Raw genomic sequence first — 23,866 nt, 5'->3', positions numbered from 1 at the left:
ACATGATGGCAGTGTTCCTCGGTAAATGAACCTGGAAAAACAACTGCAGTATCCCCTGGAAAAAAAAAACCTACACCAATGCAGATAAAACTTGATCCAGATTAAATCATAAATATGGGTTAAAATTTTTGGGGTTTTATCCACTTAAACCATATCTTTTATGATCATATTTTCCTACAATGAATTTCTCTGTTCAGAATTTGCCATGGGTCTATGATGTTATAGAATGAATTTCAAGATGTGAGTGGTTAGCAAATACATAAATATAAGTTAAACGTTGTTTGGAGGGGGAGGGTGGTTGTCGGTCTACTGTTTGTTTTCACTGCGATGGTATTAAGAAGAGCACTTAAAATAATAAACTAAATATGTTTTGTACCGTGTGTCTTTAGATTCTTTCCAGACCGTTATTGTCTTATGAGTCTCTGTCTTTGGGTGTGGGAAAGCAAGGCAAGCTTGCTTCTCATGCTCAGAATTTTCCTCTTAGGCTGAAAATATTCCCTCTAAGACAAGAAGGAGATTTCCTGAGTCTCTTCTAAAAAGGCGTGAAGCCACAGATGGAGGTGAAAGCAGCAGCTACTGTCAGTCAAGGCTGCAGGCAAGACTGTGAAATCAAAGATTTGTTCCCGTTTCCCAGTCCCGGCCCTTTCTAGTGTCTCTTAGGCTGCCCCTTGACAGCGCCAGGGGGTAAAAGAGCTAGGCTTGTCCTCTAGATCTTTATTTCTTGATCCTTCCTAGGTGGATTTTGTATTTGAAACACGGGTTGTGAACTTTCTATAAATCTTACAAGAATGAATGTCAGTTACCTGCAAGGGAATATCTGGGGACAGGCATGCAACGTATACCCAACTCATACAGTGAACAGACTTGGCCGGAAGCTGTCAGAGGACTCTCTGGGCTTGCCTGGCAGTCCTGCCACCGCATACCACAATTCAACAACTATTGACAGAGTTATTATTTATGTGTCTGACAGTGGTAGGAGTGGCAGCAGGATGAGTAGCAGGATGCAGCCCCTGATCTCAAGAACTTACAGTAGAATCAAAGAAATGAGAAATACAGACTACACAACAGGGCAGAACAGAATATACTGTGAGAGTATTATGGAAGGAAGAGCTCACACCTTCTGATTGAAGGCTCAAGAAAGATTTCATAGAGGAAATGATATTTGACATAGGATTTTGATAGAAACCGAAAAACATTAGGTGTTTGGTTACACTGTGTCACCACCTAGGAATGCGCTCTCCCCTATATCTCCACTCACTGAAGGCCCTTCCCAGTCTTAACCTATGTCAACTATCCCTCATGGCAGGGAGTGAGGGCATAGGGAGAGAATGGTAATCCAATTTTACTAAAATAAAAAGAATCTCGGGGCTTCCCTGGTGGTGCAATGGTTGAGAATCTGCCTGCCAATGCAAGGGACACGGGTTTGAGCCCTGGTCTGGGAAGATCCCACATGCCGCAGAGCAACTAGGCCCGTGAGCCACAACTACTGAGCCTGCGCTCCACAACAAGAGAGACCAAGATGGTGAGAGGCCCGCGCACCACGATGAAGAGTAGCCCCCGCTTGCTGCAACTAGAGAAAGCTCTCGCACAGAAACGAAGACCCAACACAGCCAAAAATAAATAAATAAATAGATAAATTTATAAAAAAAGAATCTCAACCGGAGAAATAGAAGATAACACTGGACACCTGATTTGGGTCTATAACTATAGGAGGCCTTGAATGCAAATAGAGCAGTTCATGTTAAACCCCACCAATGATGGGAATCACTGAGGAATGCCAATACTCTGGGTTGTAATTTTATGTCCGAATTCTGTATCCAGCTGGGCACAGGGAGAACTATGTAAGTAAAGATAGTCATTAAATATAACTGATGACTTATTCTATTCTATTGGCAGCCTGAATTATGATAAGGGTTCTCAAACTTTAAGGTACTTCAGAATCATCTGGAAAGCTTGTTACATTGCAGACTGCTGGGCCCCAACTCTCAAAGTTCTGATTAAGTTTGGGTGAGACCTGAGAATTGTTCAGTGCCAATGCTGCTGGTCTGGGGACCACACTTAAAGAACAATTAGTTTATGGGCTCTACAGAATATTTGTCAGGTTAGAGAAAGCTACCTCGTCCTAAGGATCACACCACAAAAATACCTCCTAAGCCCTTCCCTGATTATGGTTTCTATATTTCAATGATTGGGAACATCAGATAATTTTTATCTTAACCACATGCCTGTTCTGAATTTAAAAAAAAAAAATTTGCTGTTGAAAATATGGTATGCATATAATATAAAAATGAGTTTTTAGAATCTGTTTTATTTCCATCACAGACCTCATTGATTTGAAACTGTATGTTAAGTGATCATAACCAGCTATTGGGGGCTACAGTAACTTAGAATGCTGAAAGAAATATACAAAACCAAAGACCCAAGAAAAGAAATTTAAATGATAATGAGTGAGATGACTGACTATCCCATGTGATAAATTTTATTTCTTTAAAATATCAAAACATATAAGATATTATTAAGTGCTATAGTCTATGTATATCCTATTTTTATATTTTGGCCAAAAAAACAGAGAAAAATACAAATGGCCGTTTATATATATAAACGGCTGGGGTAATCATTCAATTGAATAGCCAAGAAAAGCTAATGGGCTACAGTTCAGGACACGTATGCTCTTGGGAGCTAACGTGAGGTCAGGAAACTGTATCAACCTGATCATGTGATGTACAGTCTGGGCCCTATCTGTTATAGGTGTGCCTCTGCTTTTAGCAAATACCACACATAAAAAGCCAGCTTTACAGAAAAGGTCAGGATTCATTGAAAAATCCTAGAAGAGTCTTTGAGATAATTTATGGCTTTATTTTACAGTTGCTGAAGGTGAAGTATAAAGAGGAAATGTGTCCAAAGCCACCCAGTTTCTTCTTTCCATCCCCCATCCCATCTAACCTGATAGTCAGTGAGTAAACACCTTCCCTTCTCTGATTTCCCACACCCTTCGCTTCCACCAGCCCTTGAGTCTCTCACTATTGTTCCCCATCTGTTGGCTCTGTCTCTCCAACAATGATTGCAAATGCCTCAAAAACAGGAGCCGCTTCTTCATCCCTCTCCTGAATTCCCTATGGATACATTAAGGCGCTGATTATTCCATTTATTACAAAAAAAAAAAGAAGAAACCTCCAAATTACAAAAGCATTCACAATAGGATCTGTATTCTATAGGCTCTTTCAGGTTGCAAGAGCAATGGAGACCAATCGTGCTTCCCTCATTAATGGGGGTTTATTGTGAGGACAAACAGGACGCAGACTCAGCAGCTGCACACACAGCCGGCCCCACCAGGAACTCCTCACTGCCTGTTATTGTCCTGGATGAACCTGTAGCTCCTACGGCCGAGGCCGCGCAGCTGCTCTCCTGACTTAACTGCTTACCCTCTCTGTGCCTCGGGTCCTTCACCTTTAAAATGGACATCATCATAATACCTACCTCGTTGGCTTGTTGGGAGGATTAACTGGGTTGACATATGTAAAGCTCTTACAAGGGTATCTGGGGCATAGTAAATGCTAGAAGATGTTGGCCATCACTATTAATTCAGCCCCTCCCCAATATCTCCTTGAATATGAGGGTTCTGGCTCCTCTGAAAGATACAGGCACAAAATTCCCTTTTTGTCTTCTGTGAGAAGTTGCCTTCCCCCCCCCCCCCACATAGTTTCTGCTCACTGGTATCATTACTGCCCTGGTACAGAGAATCAGCTCACTGCCCTTCACTTCAGAAAAGGCCTCAGGAGCGACTGATTCCATGGAAACTCGCCACTGGTGAGCCATCATTTATTCTAGTGCCAGACTGCTGGAGGGTTGAGAGAGGAAATGGAGGATTTAACAGATTAGCTTCCTTGTACTGAGGCAGTTTGAATTTTCTCTACAAGTTCTGGCAAATCTTGACTTAACTATAGCATGGCTAAATTCTACAAACACTGTGAGGAGGGAAATAGAAATTTCCAGGAGGACGTGAGCTGAAATTGTACAGTTGGACCCATGTGAGTCTGCAGGAGCACTGCTTGGGGCCGGCTGCAAATCTAGCTGAGGTGTTAATGTTTTATCATTCTGCAAAGAGGCTCTCTTGTAGTTAGCCCTGCTGTTGAATCTGGAGTCTGTCCTGAGCCTTTTTGCTCAAGGCTATGCACGTGGACCTAGGCAGAACATCCTTAAAGCCCCTATTAGTGAGAGCTGACTGCTTTCCCCTGTGAAGACAAGCATTACATTGCAGTAAAATGCATATCCACTAACAGGCAACTGCAGATTTATAGCACTGCAGTTCCAGAGGAATCACAGGAAATAGAACCTTGTCTCTCCTGGTAAATCGGAGGTACAGACTTCTCCAGATTGCTCAGGACTCCACGCAGGAATGGCTACATAATTTGCAAGGCCCAGTGCAAAGTGAAAATATGGGATCTCCTGTTTAGAAATTACTACGACTTTCAAGATGGTGACAACAGAGGATTAACACAAGTGCTGGATCTTTCAGAGCACAGGGCTCTGGGCAACTGCCCAAGTCACACGCCTATGAAGCTAGATCTGATTCCAGGTGTCACTGAAAAGTGGCACTTACGGTTTAAACACACCATATGGCCTATGGGGAGAGAATATGAGTGCAGGGGTCAACCTTGTTTCCCCACCTCCTGCAGCCCTGGGGACAACCACCCCATCATTTGATTGACGGGGGTAGAATCAAAACGGACCGCATTGCTGAGCCCCGCCTAGTTTTACTAGTGATATTGTGTCATGCTCCTACCACCACACACCACACACCACCCTTTGCTGTGAGTCTGAGGACACTCACACGCCCCCTCTGGTCCTTGTGGTTTCTGCTTTGCATTCAGTAAGAGATCGAGTAGCACAGTGCTTGAAAGTACAGACTCTGTACCATGGCTAGTTGTGCAACCTTGGGCAAGTTATTTAATCTTTCTGTGCCTCAGTTTCTTCATGTATAAAAATGTGGATAACAGTAGTAGCTGTCTAAGAAAGCAAACTATGTTAGCACACATAAAATACTTAGAATTGTCCTGGGTACACAGTAAATGCTCTACGGTATTAGCTGTTATTAACCTGCCACCTTTGTCCCAATTGAAATCTTCTGTTGCTACCATCACTGTCTTCTGGACCCCTGAAGTTCATGTTGGGGGTTGGGGCATTCCTCCACTGAGGCAAGAGGGTACTGGGCCAGGACTTCAAATTCATTACAGGCCAAAAATTCAGACATTTGTTTATATTTCCAAATGAGGTTAGATACATATGTTTACAGAGATACGCTAACAGCATTGGAGGGCCTCTGTTCCTCCTACAAAAGTAATTGCTAAGTGTAAATATTTTAAGTTCAGTACAACCCTACTTTGGCATGTCTTCATTTTTAAGTATACCAGAGGCTGTGGAAATAGAGGGGGCCTCCTCAGCGTGTCAAGGGTCCTTGACACGGCCACCCCTGACCTTCCTCCTCTTTCCAGTAGTTAGAAAAGCAGGAACTGGAATCCACATTGTTCTGCAAAGGAGGAAGCCCACAGGAAAGAGAAGGGAAAATAACATGGGCTCTGAAGCAGGAGCTCTGGGGATCAAAACTGACTCAGACTCCAGCCCCGTTTTCTGTGAGGCCAGCCACGTTCGTTGAAGGGAGCATCTGTTCCTCTGTAGAATGGATTAAATGTACCTTCTTCCCTAAGTCACAGGGCTGCTGGCATTCGGGCAGGATACTTCAGAAAACACAGTAAGAATGGAGCCAAAGGGGAAAGGAAAAAAGGAGACATTTCAAAGAGGCCATCAAGAACCAAGTCACTCTGGTATCAATGATGGCTGAAAATGGAAATATGGCATAAAATAGGAGTTGAATTTAAAGCTCTAGAAGAAAACAAACAAAAGGTTGAGCTTTCTTTGTAAACAGGGTCATATACTATGAGTTATGCGTGAATTTCTTTCTCTTGTTTGGTGATAGATTAGAAAGGAATTTTAAATAAAACATAAATATCTTTCCTAATTGGTGGGGGGGGGGCGGTGGAGAGGGAAGAAAACCCTACCTTTAGTTTCAAATGAATTAATGGATGGGGAAGTGCGAAAATTATCATCAGCCTTTCTTCTTACCGTCAGTCACCACAGCTGCAATGTCTGTCCACACAGCAAACAAGAAATGAGAAAGTAGCAGCTGATGCAGCCTCTGCAAGGCTTTACTGTCCTCCTGGCGGTGCAGGGGTAGACAGGGAATCTTGAGCAAATCTGTGTACTCTCTGCTTGATAGATAAAAAGAGAATTTTATTGCACAAGGTTTAGAAATGTGGCCCTTGCTACATGTGTTTGTTCATTTTTTTTAATTTTAATGGAAAAACAGTATTTTATTTGCTTAGATCTATGCATTTTAAGAGTCTTAAAAATAAGCGTAAAAGAGCTTTTACTGCAACATAAAGATCAAAGAGAGTCAATTTCCTCCCACAACTATTTCTTCAGGTGCTTTTTATTCTGAAATGTTATCTTCTTCTTTTCAAAATGGTGCCCAGAATGAAAAAGCGATCTGTATTTAAATATCTGCATTATATTTTCTTCGCTTTTCAAGAAACTGTGTGCCCAGACATTTAATGGTCAGATTACACTTATAACGAAACTAGAACAAAAATTCAGAAATTGTATACCTGTAATTTGGGGGAATGTGTTTAAAATTAAAAACAAAAACCAAAAACTTTTTCCGAGAAGAAGCTCTGTGCACTGTATTAGGATGGGCTACTCTGATTCAGAATCTGTTGCCATGGTGACCAATCTGGGTGCCTTGTGGGCTCTGTAAGACAGGCTAGTGTGGTAATTATATAAGCTGAAGTGCTGCTGAATAACCCCAGGAGGGCAGGACTGCCTCAGTGCAATTTCTAGGAAACCACTATTTTAAAATTCATACATCATAATGCCTTCTTCTTTTATATGGAAATCTACCATTTTGTATTCTTTGTATATAAATCTGATAAGACTGATAGAGTAGAAAATAAAATTTACTAACTTCTGAACATCAGAAATATGCCAAATTAACTGTATTTTATACTAATGAATTTATTTCCAACAATTCTATTTTTTTGTGACTGGACAATGAACCAGCAATTAAATGGCCTACTGTTCGTCTTAATATGCCACGTGTGACTTAGTTTTTTTTTAAATATGTAATATATAATAATTATAAAAGTAGGTAATTGATTAGAACAATAAATCAATGCCATTTTTAACCTAAATAGACAAGTTAAATTAGTTAAGTGTGAAGTGCAATTAATACATAGATTTCAATAATTTCAATGAAAAATATATTTAAGAAGAAGATACATACAAATCTTATCAATCTTTTTCATATTTTACATTCCACATTGTCACACGTGGTCATAGGCCATGATTGTAAGAGATAGATCATTACTTGGCACACAGGAAATTGGTTTCTGATGATGATGTAATGTTATTCCTTCATTCAGCAAACAGTTACTTAATGAGAAAGCTAGATATTTCACCTTAAACAAGTCTTTTCACCTCCTCGGGTCTTCAGTTTCCTCATCTGTAAAATAAAATTTTGTATTCAGGGCCTTTCCAGATCAAAAATTCCACAGTTCTAGAACTCACAAGATAAAATAGTCTTCATTATCAGTTGTCTAGTACTTTTACTTTGAAGAAAACTACTATTTATTCAATACTGACCGTATCTTGACACTGTGTTTGACATTTTACTTATATTACCTGTGGTACTACAAGGTAGGTACTGTAATCCCACTTAACAAATGAAGAAACAGGGTATATAATTTGAATCTAACTCAAATTTCATGTACTTTGTATTACACCATGCACATTAGTGAAGGATCTTCAGCTATCTCTATGGATGGATGATATTTTTGTGATGATAAAAAAATGTAAAGTACGATTGTATAACATGTCAGAACTCTGAAAGCATTGATTTTTTTTAATTATTAAAGAACTCTGAAATCAATGTGACAAAAGACTAAACTGAACTATCATGAAATAGGGACTTGCAGATTCTTCCAAAGGCAATGGGATGTAAGAAGTGGAAACTACTTAGTGCAAGAACAATGCTAAAAATGGGACTTAGACATTCTCTTACTGTTTATTAGTACCCCTTTTTGTCTAGTCATACTTAGGTGATTAATCATGGATCTAGGTCTGATGAATTGAATTTTATAAAAATTAAATGCTGGTAAAAATAACCATTGTAATGAGCACTTAAAATGACAGATATGACTTTCATTAACTTGAGTGTTTTTTCTACTACTCCTCAGAAAGCACTTTCTCTCCCCCTGTATTTGAAGATGAGGCTGATAATGAAGTGGCTATTCAGGTGTCCACATTTATTTGCAAAATCATCGTGTATTTCACAAACTCCCTCCATTACGTACATGGTCTTCTGTTCAGTAGTTTTACATACTTTTTACTGAATCAATACTGGCCCTTTCCTGTTCTGTCCAAAGAAGAGCCCCCCCCACCCCCGCCCAAATGCTTTATAACTCAATGAATGCAGTTCTGGCTCTTTATCTTGGAGACTTTTTTGCCTCAAGTCCCAATGTTATACCCCATCTTGTTTTCTGTTGTGTGAAAGAGGGGTCTGATGACAGATTTCATTTCCCAGAATTTATTACCTATTGTGTATATTGCGGTTCAGTCACAATGACCCCATCTGCATTTAGGTTGAATGGGGGGCCCCCACCCTGACCCAATTTAATAAAAAAATAATGAGGCCACTCAAAGCTCATAGATGTGTCAGCACTATGAAAAGGGTCTATAATCAATGCAAATGTGATGTTTTCCTGCTTTGTGGAGCACAGAGGTTTGACACCCATCTCTTTTACTGGATCAAATCAGACTCCCTCTTTGCTTTGAGAATCTAATGAAAGGTATGGACTTTCTTCTTCCCTCAAAAAAAAAAATGCATGTGGCTGGATAATTTATTGAAATGTTAATTGGTGGGTTGTTTCATGCTCTATTTTTTCCTCCCTCCTGTTTCAGGAATGTGGTCAAGCCTCTTGAGATGCGAATTGTCCCCCTGAGGTTGTACAGAGCACAACCTGCCAATCCATTCATGGGAGGCCTCCCGGAAAGTTCAGGAAGCTTTGTATTGTCCAAGGATGGGGCTGGGAGAGTATCAGTAATGACTGAGCTCGGATTTCCTGCCCTCCAAGGCAGAATGGGGGCTTGGGGTCAAGTTTAACTTGATTTAAAGTTTATTGCATAATATGATGTTTTTGCACACTTGTGTGTAGATATAGGTTCCCATTCTCTCTATAATTCTATGTACCCACACATAATTTTACACAATATTTCTGAGGGTTTGTGACCTCCATCCCCCAATTCATCCTACCCCACTCTCTGAGGTCAATAATAAGAATTTTAACGTTTATTAAGCGGTTACTATTGAGTTTTAACACAGAATAATTCATGTATTTTTAATGAAGAGGAGTAAGGGTTAAGAGGTTAAATAACTTTCTTAAGGTCACACAAGCCGTATTGATGGAGGCAGGATTTGAATCCAGACACACATGGGGTAGTAGTAAGCTATACTGTTGCACAAAAGCCATTGCTCTAGGATGCTATCCTCAGGACTGACTTTTATTTCTTTTATCTTCCTTAGTTTCCTACAGACACCCTTTAGTAATCCACGCCCCTGAACCTGGTCATAATGTAACAAATCCCCATACAGAGATCAGTCACCATTCACACTCTGACATATTAAATGAGGCCCCTGCTATATGCCATTACCTGTTGGACCCAGGTCCCCACTATGCCATCCCCACACCTTAGAAGAACTCTGTGGCTTTGACTGGCTATTTCACCTCTCCAAACTTCAGATTCCTTATCAACGAAATGGGGATGATAAAAATACCTATGACATGAGATTGTTGTGTGAATTATATCAAAAGCAGGGCACATTAATTACTTGGCATAGGATAGGGCCTAGTACATAAGAGTTCAATAAGGCAGCTCATTGTTATAATTAAACTGCATTATTCTAATCATTTAGAATTGCCCTCAGTTGATACTTCTTTGAAAGCAGACAAGGCCTGGGATATGGAAGGTCTTCTGTGACTCCTTCAGGCTTATAAATTCTTCCTTTGCACTACCATAGTATTTTTTTTTTTTTTTTTTGCAGTACGCGGGCCTCTCACCATTGTGGCCTCTCCCATTGCAGAGCACAGGCTCCGGACGCGCAGGCTCAGCGGCCATGGCTCATGGGCCCAGCCGCTCCGCGGCATGTGGGATCTTCCCGGACCGGGGCACGAACCCGCGTCCCCTGCATCGGCAGGCGGACTCTCAACCACTGTGCCACCAGGGAAGCCCTACCATAGTATTTTGAACATACTTCATTGTTGCTTTTTGGATTCCATAAAAATTATGTTTTCACAGATCTGTTTTCCATCACTGGACTGATAGCATCATATTGATTGTTGACATCTCAGTATCTAGCACAGGATCAAGCACTTAGGCTAGGAACTCCAGGAGTCCACCCCAGTTGTGCCTGGCTGTGACCTGGGTATGGCCAGAATAAAATATATCTATAATAATAATGATTTTGTATGTAGGAATACTAGGTATGAAATAATATTTGAAATGGAACAGAAAAGAATGAAGTACTATAGTTTCACATATTTTACCATTAGCATTTTCCCCCAGCTTTATTAGATATATAATTGACACATACATATTACTATTTTTCTTATTCTTCTCAGGGACTGTTTAATTTTTTTACTGTAACAGAAAACATAGAATATAGCAATATTTTAAAGGTAACACACATCCAGCCTTCAAGTGAACTAAAGATTTTGTTAGATGTTCTTTATAGAATTTAAGTTAGAATTTAATACTGGAAAAAATAACTTATCATTGACAATAAATATACGACTTCTTACCTTTCCCTAGTTTGTGTAAATTGAGATCATTTTAAGTCAAGATTGGTAGCATAAAATATCTTTAAAGCTGGTGCACAGAACTCCTGTACCAGTCATTTAAATGAGTTCTCAAAGAGTTGAAAAGAATCCTGATTTCATTCGATTTACTACTGATGTGTCTCATGGAGGGAAAGGTTGACTATTAACAAAACAGTTAGACTTGAGGAAAGGTTTTGAAGAAAGATAATGAAAAGCATTTAAAATTTAAAATGTAAATCAAGTTTCTAGCTTTAGAATAGAGTATTAATTCAGGCCAGACTAATTTCAAATTTATGATAATTTCATTAGCTGCATTGAAGCTTTCCTTGATCCAATCTGTAAAAGAGTAGTTTGCTAATTAATAATTACAAAATATGGGAGATATTTAAGGCATTGTTTTCAAGCACTATTTGCATTTGTTGTTTTCAAGCACCATTTGCTCACAAGCTACTAATTATAATTTTAATTCATCTATTAACTTAGATCCAACAGAATCTTTGGTAATGTTTTACTATTCATTACTAATATTATTGTAATTACTTAAAAGTTATATAAATGCATTTATGTTCCAATAATATAATTCAGAATTTTTAAAGTAATTAAACTTCATTTTCTGGTATAGGTTACGTGTTAGCTTTTAATTTACTAAAAAAGACTTAATAGACAACCTCTAAATTAATACTTGCAACTATATAGTGAAGGACTGAACTGCTATGGAGAAGTAAATAAATAAAACATTCTTACAAGTATGGTGAAACCTGTCAATGTTTTTTTTTTTTAAACTAAGCTACAAACTTTTTATCAATCTGTCTTAAACTCACACTAATCAGATAAAATAATTTGTATAAACTCTTTAATGCAATAGGGCACCTTTCCACTTTAATTAATATCCTTACATGCCCACAACGGTCATAGTTTACCTTTGTTTCTCAAATAGTCCATGTTAATTTCTGTGGTAAAATTGTAAGTAATAGTAATTATTATAATGGATGATTAAGTTGAAGACAAATATCAATCCATGGTTCTTTTCAAAATGGTACTATTTTTTTTTTCCATCTCAGTAGTTATATAGAGCTCCCTGATCCTCCAGTCTTCCTCTTAAACCTCTGACAAATCTTTTTAGAAGTCCCCCTGAGACCCTTCTTCTTTCTCTTTTCTCTGGGTTTTACTTGGGATTCTCACCTAAGTTCTTTCTCTTCCCCCTTTGTATTCACCTTTCATCTCAACTGTTGCCATGGAGTCAACCATAGCAACGACTGACCAATCAATAGCTGTCTGATTTCTCAAAAGCAGCTCAATCCAATAGCTCACTTTGTCTCTGTGGTATTTCTTTATATATATAAAGCTAGAAAAAAAATCCCAGTTTTAATCATTTAAATGCTTTATTAATTGATGCATATATTTTTGCTGAAATTAGTATTTCTTTGCATGTAATTCTGTTATTCTCAATAAGCAGGATTTATTAAGAGAGTTTTAAATAATTTAAATTTTATATTTTATAAGCCCTTTACATAAAATAAATTCACAGAAACAAATGTTCTTTATACTCTTGTTCTAGAGGACAACCTGATCCCATGTGGAAGCTCTCCCTTCCATAGTGATTAACTAGAAATAACAGAAAAGATGTGTGATTTTAAAATCCATTACCACAGAGGGAAACATAAATGGGTAACTTCAGGGGAATCCTAGAAAAATTTAAAAAATGGAATTAAATATGAGGAAAAAAACCAAAGGGTGCTGCTCTGGAGACTGCTGGTTCCAGACAAAATGGTGTAAACACATTCCATTTTATTTCTCCCACTAATCACAGCAACAACAACCACAAAAATCTTGGGAAAAAAATGTAAGACACTTATAGAAGACTCTAAAGGGAGGAGAAAATAAAGTGGAGTGGCTAGGGACCTTGGAACTTGAGGAACAACCTGGCAGTAAATTCTCTGAGTTTTTTCTTGCCTCATAAATACCTCAGCCTGAATGCTAGAGAACCTAGAAACATCAACAGTCACAGACAGAAAACAGCCCCAAGAAAAGTCTGCTTTCTCTAGCCAGAGGACCAGGAAAAGGTGATCCAACAAGACACAAACTCCTTAACCATACCTGCCTGTTCTGGGTGGGGGTGAACATTAGGAAAAGCACCACTCCTCTCCCCTACCACACTGGGCACTGCAGTGGCAGACCAAGGGGGCAGAGCTCTGTTTTCTACTCTGCCCACTGTAGTAACAAGGAGATGACCCTCACCACATGAGTCAGAGGGTGAAACCCTGTCTTCCAAACTTGCCATGAAACAAAGAGGTGGTACCCTTCCATAAACCCAGACAGTGCTGAGAGATTGTGGGATGCAGTACAGTCATCTGGGTAACCGAAGCAGAGCAGATCAGAATAGCATGGCAGAGTCTTGATAAACTAAACTGATATTTGAACTATAGTACACCAAAAGAGTAACAGGATACGCATTCTGAACCTAAATAGTTTGCTAAAGAAGATGACTTAATAGGAACCAAAGTCTCATAACACAATACTCAAAATGTCCAGGGTACAGTACACAATTGTCATACCAAGAACCAGGAAAGTCTAAACCAAATGAGAAAAGACAATCAATAGATGACAACATCTACATAACACAGATGTTGGAATTGTCTGAGCAGGATTTGCAAAAAGCTGTCTAAAATGCTTTAACAAGCAATTGTGAACAATTTTGAAACAAATTTTAAAAAACAGAAAATATTGCAAAGAAATAGAAGATGTAAAGAAAAATTAAATGGAAATTCTAGAACTGAAAAATACAATAATCTAAATAAAAACCTCACTGGACAGTCTCAATAACAGAATGGAGATACAAGGTAAGAATCAGTGAACTTTAAGGTAGTTTAATAGAAATTATTTAATCAAAAATACATAGGGAAAATTTCTTTTGAATAAACTGAGCCCTAGGGACCTATAGGATAATAACAAGAGATCTTAGATTCATGTTATCAAAGTCCCAGAAAGAAAGGAAAAAAAAATGCAGTATTGAAAACAATTCAAAGAAACAATGGCTAAAAACTTCACAACTTTGATGAAAGATATAAACCTACAGATTCAGGAAGCTGAGCAAACCACAAACAGAATAAACTCTCCAAAATCTATACCTAAATACATCACAGTCACAGACAAGAGAAAAACTTTTGAAAGCAGTTAGGTAAAAATCAACACATTACCTACAGAGGAACAATGATTCAAATAACAGCTGGTTACTCATTAAAAATCATGAAGGTCAGAAGAAGTGATACAAAATTTTTCAAGTGCTGAAAGAAAAGAACTGTCAACCCAGAATTATATATCCAGTAAAAATATGCTTCAGGAATAAGAAGAATTAGAGGATAAAGAAAAAATTAAGAGAAATTATCCCCAGCAGAATGACAGAATAGCTAAAGCAAATTCTTCATACTGAAAGAAAATGATAACAGAAGGAAACAAAGAACATCAAAAATGAAGAAAGAACAACTTAAAGGATAAAATATATGGGCAAGTCCAATAGATTATTTTTCCTTGCAATTAAAAAAAATCATGTTTAACAGTTATAACAGTGTCTGATATGGTTCTCAGTGTATGTAGAAGTAATATTTTAAGGCAACTATATTATAAAGAGGGAGAATAAAGTGACCTAAATAATGGTGATGCATCCACATTACACTTGAAGTGGTAAAATGCTGATGATAATTGACTACAATAAGCTGCATATACTTATTGCAACACCTAGAACAACCACTTAAAAAAACTGAATGAAGAGACAGACTCAAGAGATAATACTGTAGATAAATCAAAATGGAATACAAAAAAAAAAGAAAAAGCTCAAGCAACACCGAGAAAGACAAGAAAGGAAAAATCAGAAGAATGAAAAATAAAGAGAATAAACAAAGCACATAATAAATGGCAGACATGAATTCTAAAATATCAATAATTACCTTAAGTATAAATAGCCTAAAACACATGAAAAAGGGAGCTGCAAAGTACATGAAGCAAAAACTTACAGAAATGAAAGAAGAAATAGAGAAATCCATAATCACAGTTGGGGACTTCAATATCCCTTTGTTAAAAGTTAGTAGAAACAGTAGAAAAAAATGTTAGGAAGGATTTAAGAGAATTAAACAATACCCAGCCAAAGAAATCTAATTGATATTTATAAGAACATTCTACCCAACAGCAGCAGAACACACATTCTTTTTAAGTGTGCTTGGGACATCCACAAAAGACTATTTCTTAGATCATAAAATGAACCTTAAGAAATTAAAAGAATTAAGATCACATAAAGTATGTTCTCTGATCATAATGGAGTCAAACTAGAATTCAATAACAGAAAGAAAGGAAAAAAATCACTAAACACTTAGAAATCAAACAATCTACTTCTAAATAATCCATGTGTCAAATAAGTAGTCCCAGGGAAAAACTTTTTATATCAACTGAATTAAAATGAAAATACAGCACATCAGAACTGTAGAAAACCACAATGAGATATCTATCACTACATATTTACCAGAATGGCTAAAATAAAAAAAATAATAATAATGACAACACCATATCCTGGCGAGGATGTGAAGAAACTGGATTTTTTCATACATTTCTGGTAGGGATGTAAAATTGTACAGCTACTTCAAGAAGCAGTTTGGCAGTTTCTCAAAAAACTAAACATGCAACTGTCACGTGACCCAGCAATTGCATTCCTGGGCATTTATCTTAGAGAAATGAAAACTTATGCTCACACAAAGACCTATAGATGAATGTTCATGGAAGCTTTTTTGTTATAATCAGAAACTGTAATCAGTCCAGATGTTCTTCAACAGGTGAATGGTTTAACAAACTTTTACACTGTTACAGTTACACTGACCATGGAAAACTACTCAGCAATTAATTTAAAATGAACTATTGATATATACAACAATTTGGATGAATCTCCAGGGAATTATGCTAAAAAGCCAATCCCCCAAAAAGGCATACTGTATGATTCCACTTATGTGACATTTTTGAAATTGCAAAATTTTAGAAAATGAAGACAGAATAGTGGTTGTGAGGACGTGGGGAAAGGAAGGATGAGAAGGAGAGAGGTATGGCTGTAAAAGGGCAACATAAGGGACCCTTGTGGTGGTGGTAATGGAACTGCTCAGTGGTGGAGGATACATGAACCTACAAAGGTGATAAAATTGTATAGTACTTAATACACACACACATACAAATGAGTACAAGTAAAACTGGGGAAACCTGAATAAAATCAATGGGTTTCATCAATGTCAATAACCTAGTTGTGATATTATACTATAATTTTTCAAAATATTACCATTGAGGGAAACTGGGCAAGGTGTATGAGGGATCTCTCTGTATTATCTCTTACCACTGCATGTGAGTCTATAATTATCTCAATAAAAATTTCAATTAAAAAATCTGTGGTATGTAGCTCAAGCAGTGATACAGGGAAATTTATGGGAATAAAATGCTTAAACTTTAGCCTATGTTGCTAGTAATTTTTGCTCAGAAAGTCCTGATTATGCAGAAAGATGAAAATATTAGTTGCTTCTGGACAAATATATCACAGATTTAAATGTAAAATGTAATACTATAAAACTTTTAGAAGAAAACATGAAGAAAATCTTTGTGACCTAGAGTTGGGTAAAGAGTTCTTAGATATGACTCCAAAGGCATGATTCATAAAAGAAATAATCACTGAATTGGAGCTCATCAAAATTTGAAATGCTTGCTCTGCAAAATACCCTATTAAGAATATAAAAACACAAAACAAAAACTGGGAGAAAATATTTGCAAATCATGTATTCAATGAAACATTCATATCCAGAACATGTAAAGAGTATTTTACATCAACAGTAAAGCAAACAATCCAATTAGAAATGGGTAAAAGATTTGAACATACACTTTACCAAAGGGAATAGAAAATATGTACACTCAAAAATTTTCAATACCATTAATGTGGTAGGCAGAATAATGGCCTCCAAATGGTGTCCACCTTCTAATTTCTGGAACCTGTGAATATATGATCTTACTTGGTGGAAGGGACTTTGCAGATGTGATTAAAGTTAAGGGCCTTGGGACTGCCCTGGCAGTCCAGTGGTTAAGACTTTGCCTTCCAGTGAACGGGGTTCAGGTGCAATCCCTGGTCGGGGAGGTAAGATCCCACATGCCTCGGGGCCAAAAAAACTAAAGCATAAAACAGAAGCAACATTGTAACAAACTCAATAAAGACTTTAAAAATGGTCCATGTCAAAAAAAATAATCTAAAAAAAAAAAAAAGTTAAGGACCTTGAGATAGGGAGATTATCCTGGGTTATCCAGGTAGGCCCAGTTTTATCATATGAGTCCTTAAAAGGTAAAAATCTTTTCTGGCTATGGTCAGAGATACACAAAAACAGAAGGGTCAAAGATATGTGATATTGCTGGCTTTGAAGATGCAAGGAGGGCCAGGAGCCTCTAGAAGCTAGAAAAGTCAAGGAAATAAATCTTCCAAAAAGGAATGAAGCCCTGCCTACACCACAATTTTAGCCTCATGGGACCTGTGTCAGGCTTCTGAACTACAGAACTATAAAACAATAAACTTGTGCTGTTTTAAACTGCTAAAGTGGTGGTAAGTTGTTAGGGCAGCAATAGAAAACTAATACAATCAGTCATTACAGAAACGCAAATTAAAACCATGATGAGATACCAATACATGCCCATTAAAACAGCTAAAATAAAAATTACTGACAGTAGCAAACACTGGAGAGGATGTGGAGAAACTGAATCCTCATAAATTGCTAGTGGGAATGTAAAATGATACAGCTACTCTGGGAAGCAGTTTGGAATTTTCCTTAAAACCTAAACATGCAACTATCTCATGAGCCAGAAATTGTACTTCTGGACATTATCTTAGATAAATGAAAACTAATGTTTACACAAAAACCTATAAAGTAATGTTCATAGAAGCTTTATTTGTAATAGCCCCAAACAGGAAACAATCCAAACGTCCTGCAATGGATGAATCAATAAACAAACAGTGATATACCCATACTATGAAATAATTCTCAGCGATAAATAGAAACAAACTACAGACACATGCAACAACTTGGATGGATCTCAAGAGCATTATCTGAGTGAAAAAAAAAAGTCAGTCTCAAGGAGTTGAATACTGTATGATTCCATCTGCATAACATTCTCAAAGTGACAAACTACAGTGATGGAGAACAGGTCAGTGGTAGCCAGGGGTTAGGGTTGGGGAAAGTGTGTGACTATTAAGAGATAAAATGAAGGACTTTATCTGCAATGATGGAACATTGCTGTATCCTGGTTGTGAAGATAGTTATCTGAATCTATGTCATAAAATTTTATAGAACTACCCCCCCCCCAAAATAAACACAGTATACAACAGCATCATTCATAAAAGCCAAAAAGTGGAAACAACCCAAATTTCCAACAACTGATGAATGGATACACAAAATGTGGTACAGCAATATAATGAAATGGTTTTTGGCAATAAAAAAGAATAAAGTACTGATACATGCTACAAAATGGATGAAAACATTAGGCAAATACACAGAGACAGAAGGTAAATTAGTGATTGCCTAGGACTGGAGGATAGAGAATCAAGAGTGACTGCTAATGGGTATGGGTTTTCCTTTTGGATGTAATGAAAATGGTCTAAAATTAGATTATGTTGATGGTTTTACAACTCTGAATTTACGACAAATCAGTGAATTGTACACTTTAAATGGGTGAATTTGTGGGATATGAATTGTATGGCATATGGTATATGAATCATAATTTCAGTAAAGCTGTTTTTTAAAAAAAAGGAGTGCATGTCAAAACTGATGAAATCTGAATGAGGCCTGCACCTGAGCTAATGGTATTGTGCCAGAATGAGTTTCTTGGCTTTGACAACGTATAACATACATTGTACTGAGTGAAGGGTACATGGGAATCCTCCGTACTATTTGGCAACTTCTTGTGAGTCATAAATTATTTCAAAATTAAAAAATTATTTTTAAGGAAAGTGTGCTGCTTCGTGCACTTGGTTGAAAGACCTTTGAAGTAGGAGGGAGCCCTGGGACAATGGACAGAAAGATGACAGGGTTACTACAGCGGGAGAAGTCAAGTATGTCAACCACTCCATGGTTCTCCCTGTGTAAAGAAACAAGCAAGAGTGGTGCCCACCTTCAGACAGCAACAACACATGTAGAGGCCTCCATTGGAAAGGAAGGACTAGGATCTTGGAATAATGGTCACAAACAAGAGGAATGAAGAGTGTCCATCTCTCCTGTAGCTATAGGTACACCCCAATCAATATTCTGCCTCTCCCACAAGTGACTGCAAGCAGTCTGCCAGTACACTCCCAGCATCATTTCATGAACCTCCCCCATATGTTGGCTGGAGTAAATTGATGGAGCTTTCCCAGGATGGCCAAACAGGGCAACACAAATACAAAGATACACACATGACCACTTAACAGTTGAGATTAGCCAGCATCATGAGAAAGAGGTACCATGCATGAAAGAATGCACACGTGAAGAAATAGTTACTAGAGCTGGCAGCACTGGACTTTAGACACCATCACTACTTTATTTAACACATATTTCCTCAGCTTCCCTGTTATGTACCAGGTACTTTAACTTCTGGAGATACCACAGTAAACACAACAGGCAAGGTTGCTACCATCATGGACATTTCAATTTTTACTGGTCGAGACAGACAAAAAAAATATAAACAAAAGAAAATATCAGAGCACAAAACGTGTTTTGGACAAAAATAAAGCAGGGTGGACCTTCCCTGGTGGTGCAGTTGTTAAGAATCTGACTGCCAATGCAGGGGACACAGGTTCAAGCCCTGGTCCGGGAAGATCCCGCATGCCACAGAGCAACTAAGCCTGTGCACCACAACTACTGAGCCTGTGCTCTAGAGCCTGCGTACCACAACTACTGAGCCCGCATGCCACAACTACTGAAGCCCGTGCGCCTAGAGCCCGTGCTCTGCAACAAGAGAAGCCACCGCAATGAGAAGCCTGTGTGCACTGCACGAAGAGTAGCCCCACTCACTGCAAATACAGAAAGGCTGCACACATCAACGAAGACCCAACGCAGCCAAAAATAAATAAATTAATAAATTAATTTAAAAAAATAAAGCAGAGTAAGAAAGGAGTAGGGGGGAGAGAGAATATGTCTTTGAAGGTATTAGGTGCTGCTTTGGATAAGGTAGTCAGGGATTATCTCTCTGATGGGGAGGTAACCTTTGAGTGGAGATCTGAATAGTGGTGGGAGCAAGTCTTATAACGCCCAGCGGGGTGGAAATAGGGCAAGCAGGGGAGGGGAACAGGTATGTGTGTGTGGAGGGTTTGAAATTTTGACAATAGCAGGGAAACCAAAGTGTTTGGAGCAGAATGGGCAAGGGGGGGAGAGTTCAGAGAATCCACAGGAGTCTGATCATCTAGAACAATCTAGGCCATTTTAAGGACTTGTAATTTTATTCTAAGCTTAATTGATACAGTATATTCCAAGAGTATTTTAACCAGCAATTCTTTAAAAAGAATCAGCCAGCAATCGTGTAAATTAAAGGCTTCATCTTTGAAATGAATCATTCAATAGATGAGTAGAATAGCAGATGGGACACACAAAAAGAGCAAATTAGTGAGCTGGAGGAAAAACCCAAATATTTTTTTTCCAGAATACAGGACACACACACAATAAAAGGATGTAAAGTAAGAAGAGGAAGACAGAATCTCAAACAATCCATCCAGAAGATCCAAATTTTATCTAATAGAAGTTTTGGAAGATACTATTAGAAAAGTCCTTTTAGGAAAAATGGAGAAGAGACAATGTTCAGAGCAATACAAATATAAATATATGCTTAAATAATACCATTAAGAAGTTTCAATTTATATGAAACAGAGCAAATTCTGCACCTAATAAAGACATAAATATTTATCAAAAATCCATGGATCATTACAAAATACGACCATATACTACACAACAAAAGAAGAAGACAGTTATTTTATAAGACTATTACAATCTCTAAATGTAAACAAGGCAAATCCTGCCCAAGAATAAAATTAAAGGTCAATTTCACTTAAGAACATAGAGGTAGAGTCCTAAATAAATATTAGCAAATCAAAGCTGGCAGTGTATTTTTAAAAAATGATGAAGTAGAGTTCACTGTTTTTTAAAAAACTCTATATGTAATTTATTATGTTAACACATTAAAAGTTAAAGCAATATGATTATGTCAAATGACATAAGTAAAACTTTAGGTAGATTTCAACATTCATTTAAACTTTAATTTTTATTTTTTCAGCTACAAGAGATTTATTAAAGAAAGGCTTCCTAGAGACATTAAGCGAATGGGAGAAGGACAGGGAAAGGGAAGAAGCCAAAAAAGGATGTGATTTCATGTGAAGTCCCAGCCTGATTCCAAGGGGAACTCTGGAGCATAAATTACTCCTTAGACCATGTCCTTCCTTGAAGCAGGGGAAGAGGGCTTGGTATTCTCTGCACTTCCTGCAACTGCGGTTTGGTGTCTGACATTAATTTGTGGTAAATCTTCAGTCATTATTACTTCAAATATTGCTTTTGTTCCTTTCTCTCTTTCTTCTCCTTCTGGTATTCCCATTATGCATGTTAGATCTCTTGTAGATGTCTCACAGTTTCTGGTTATTCTGTTCTGTTTTCTTCAGTCTTTTTTTTCCTTTTTTTTGCTTTGCTTCTCAGTTTTAGAAGTTACCATTAAGATATCAAGTTCAGAGATTCTTCCCTCAGCTGTGTCTAGTCTACTAATGAGCCCATCAAAGCCATTCTTCATTTCTGTTATGGTGATTTTGATCACTAGCAACTCTTTTTGATTCTTTCTTAGGATTGCCATCCTTCTGCTTACATTATCTGTTGTCTAGTTGTTCCATTAGATTCTTTAATATATTAGTCATAGTTGTTTTAAATTTCTGGTCTGATAATTCCAATACTCCTGCCATATCTGACTCTGGTTCTGATGCTTGTTCAGTCTCTTTAAACTGTGTTTTTGCCTTTTAGTATGCCTTCCAGCCTCTCTGGGAACCAGTGCCATGGTAGGAAAATTTGAACTGTAATCATTAAAGACTTGCTAGAGGATTAGTATGGACAAGTACGAAAGTTAAAAACTCCAAGGGGACCCAGTCATGGGGGGCTGTCCCACACTTGTGAATTTTATCACTAGGAGCTCCAATAGGTCCTCACAGTGAATATCAGAGAAAAATCCCTTTGTGCTTCTAGCAGCGAGAGGGGAAAAGCAACCTTTTTGAAATGTGTCATTGCATTCTATTCTTCTTAACAAAGGCTGCCCTTGGAATAAACTATTTTACCAGAGAGAAACCTGGGGAAGGGAAACACTCAACTCCAGACTCCTGTAGCCATCCTCTCCCAGCTAAGAGCGGGGAGTGGGGGGGGGGGGTACTTAGAAGCACTGGTGAGGTTCACAGTGCAGAGGCAGAGGCTCACCAAAAGACTGAGACCTAATCACAGGACTATAGAACACCTCCTTTCTTCCCACACCCCACCACCACATCACTAAAGGCCTACTTACAACTGTTCCTTTTACTCAGTATACCTAAATTAGTGGATAAATACCAAGTTCACGGAGGGTAAGATTTGCCATTTTAAAGATGTCAATTCTCCAAAAATGAATCTATAAATTCAGTATATCCCACATCTAAGGTCAACAGGATTTTTCATAAACTTTTACATGCTAATTATAAAATTTATATCTTTATTTTTGCTTTAAAAAGGTAACTGGGCTGGGGCAATAGAATTCATTCAATCTAATATGCAATTGTATTATAAATATATAGTGATTTATTAAATTTTTTAAAAATTAATTAATTTATTTTTGGCTGCACTGGGTCTTTGTTGCTGCACGCAGGCTTTCTCTAGTTGTGGCAAGCAGGGGCTACTCTTTGTTGCGGTGTGTGGGCTTCTCATTGCGGTGGCTTCTCCTGTTGCAGAGCACAGGCTCTAGGCGCGCAGGCTTCAGTAGTTGTGGCACACGGGCTCAGTAGTTGTGGCTTGTGGGCTCTAGAGCGCAGGCTCAGTAGTTGTGGTGCACGGGCTTAGTTGCTCCGCAGCACGTGGGATCTTCCTGGACCAGGGCTCAAACCCGTGTCCCCTGCATTGGCAGGCGGATTCTTAACCACTGTGCCACCAGGGAAGCCCCTATAGTGATTTAAATAGCATTATTGGCACAATAAGAAAAAGAGATCAATTTTTTAAAGAATAAAAATTCTAGAAACAGACCCATGAATACATAAGAAAGTCAAATTGCAGAAGAATTACAAAGATAAATGAATATCCAAAAAGATACTTGGTCTCACAAAGATTCAGAAGCACACAAATAAAAAGGAAAATGAAATACTTTTTTTTATGCAACAGTCAGGCAAAAAATAAAATGTCCAATAACATCAATTGATTGGTAAGGATTAGAGGGAAAGGTATTTTCATATTGCTGTTGTGTTAACTTAGTATAGCCACTCTGGAGGACAATTAGGCAGTGTAGTAATGGATTAAAACTGAATAGATGCATACTCTAAGACTCAGCAAATCTATTTCTAGGCATTTACCCTACAGAAACACTTATACTTATGCACAAGAAATCACATGCAAGATTATTTATTGCATAATTATTTGTGATAGCAAAAAATCTGAATATCAATTAGAGTCAGTTAAATAAACTAAAGCACATTCGTGCAGAGGAATATTATGTATCAAAGAATAAAGTACTCCTGTGAGAACTAGTAACATGGAAAATATACGTAGGTGACCTCAAGTTCAGAGATATAATTTAAATATTTATAAGAGTTTTAGGGGCCTAATGATAAGCAATATTGATAGACAGCATATGAAAAGAATTCAGGTAGGATTCATGTAAGCTCAAAGATCTTTAGAGTTAAAAGGAACTGCATTTACTTATTT

The 23,866-nt window shown here is 37.8% G+C and overlaps 1 protein-coding gene across 2 annotated transcripts in view; it reads right to left on the bottom strand.

The window, feature by feature from the left end:
- Nucleotides 1–23,866, bottom strand: part of ASB4 (ankyrin repeat and SOCS box containing 4) — a 121,598-nt gene that overhangs the window by 76,344 nt on the left and 21,388 nt on the right. For both annotated transcript variants that reach the window (XM_049715142.1, XM_049715143.1), the window contains 2 exons: nucleotides 7,512–7,555; nucleotides 6,121–6,263 (listed from right to left, as the gene is read on the bottom strand). In XM_049715142.1, the coding sequence (XP_049571099.1) occupies nucleotides 6,121–6,263; nucleotides 7,512–7,555 (187 nt within the window). The remainder of the gene's footprint in view (nucleotides 1–6,120; nucleotides 6,264–7,511; nucleotides 7,556–23,866) is intronic.

Source organism: Orcinus orca, chromosome 9 (assembly GCF_937001465.1).
Source record: "Orcinus orca chromosome 9, mOrcOrc1.1, whole genome shotgun sequence".
NCBI lineage: Eukaryota > Metazoa > Chordata > Mammalia > Artiodactyla > Delphinidae > Orcinus > Orcinus orca.
This window is presented reverse-complemented; position numbering and strand designations above follow the sequence as displayed.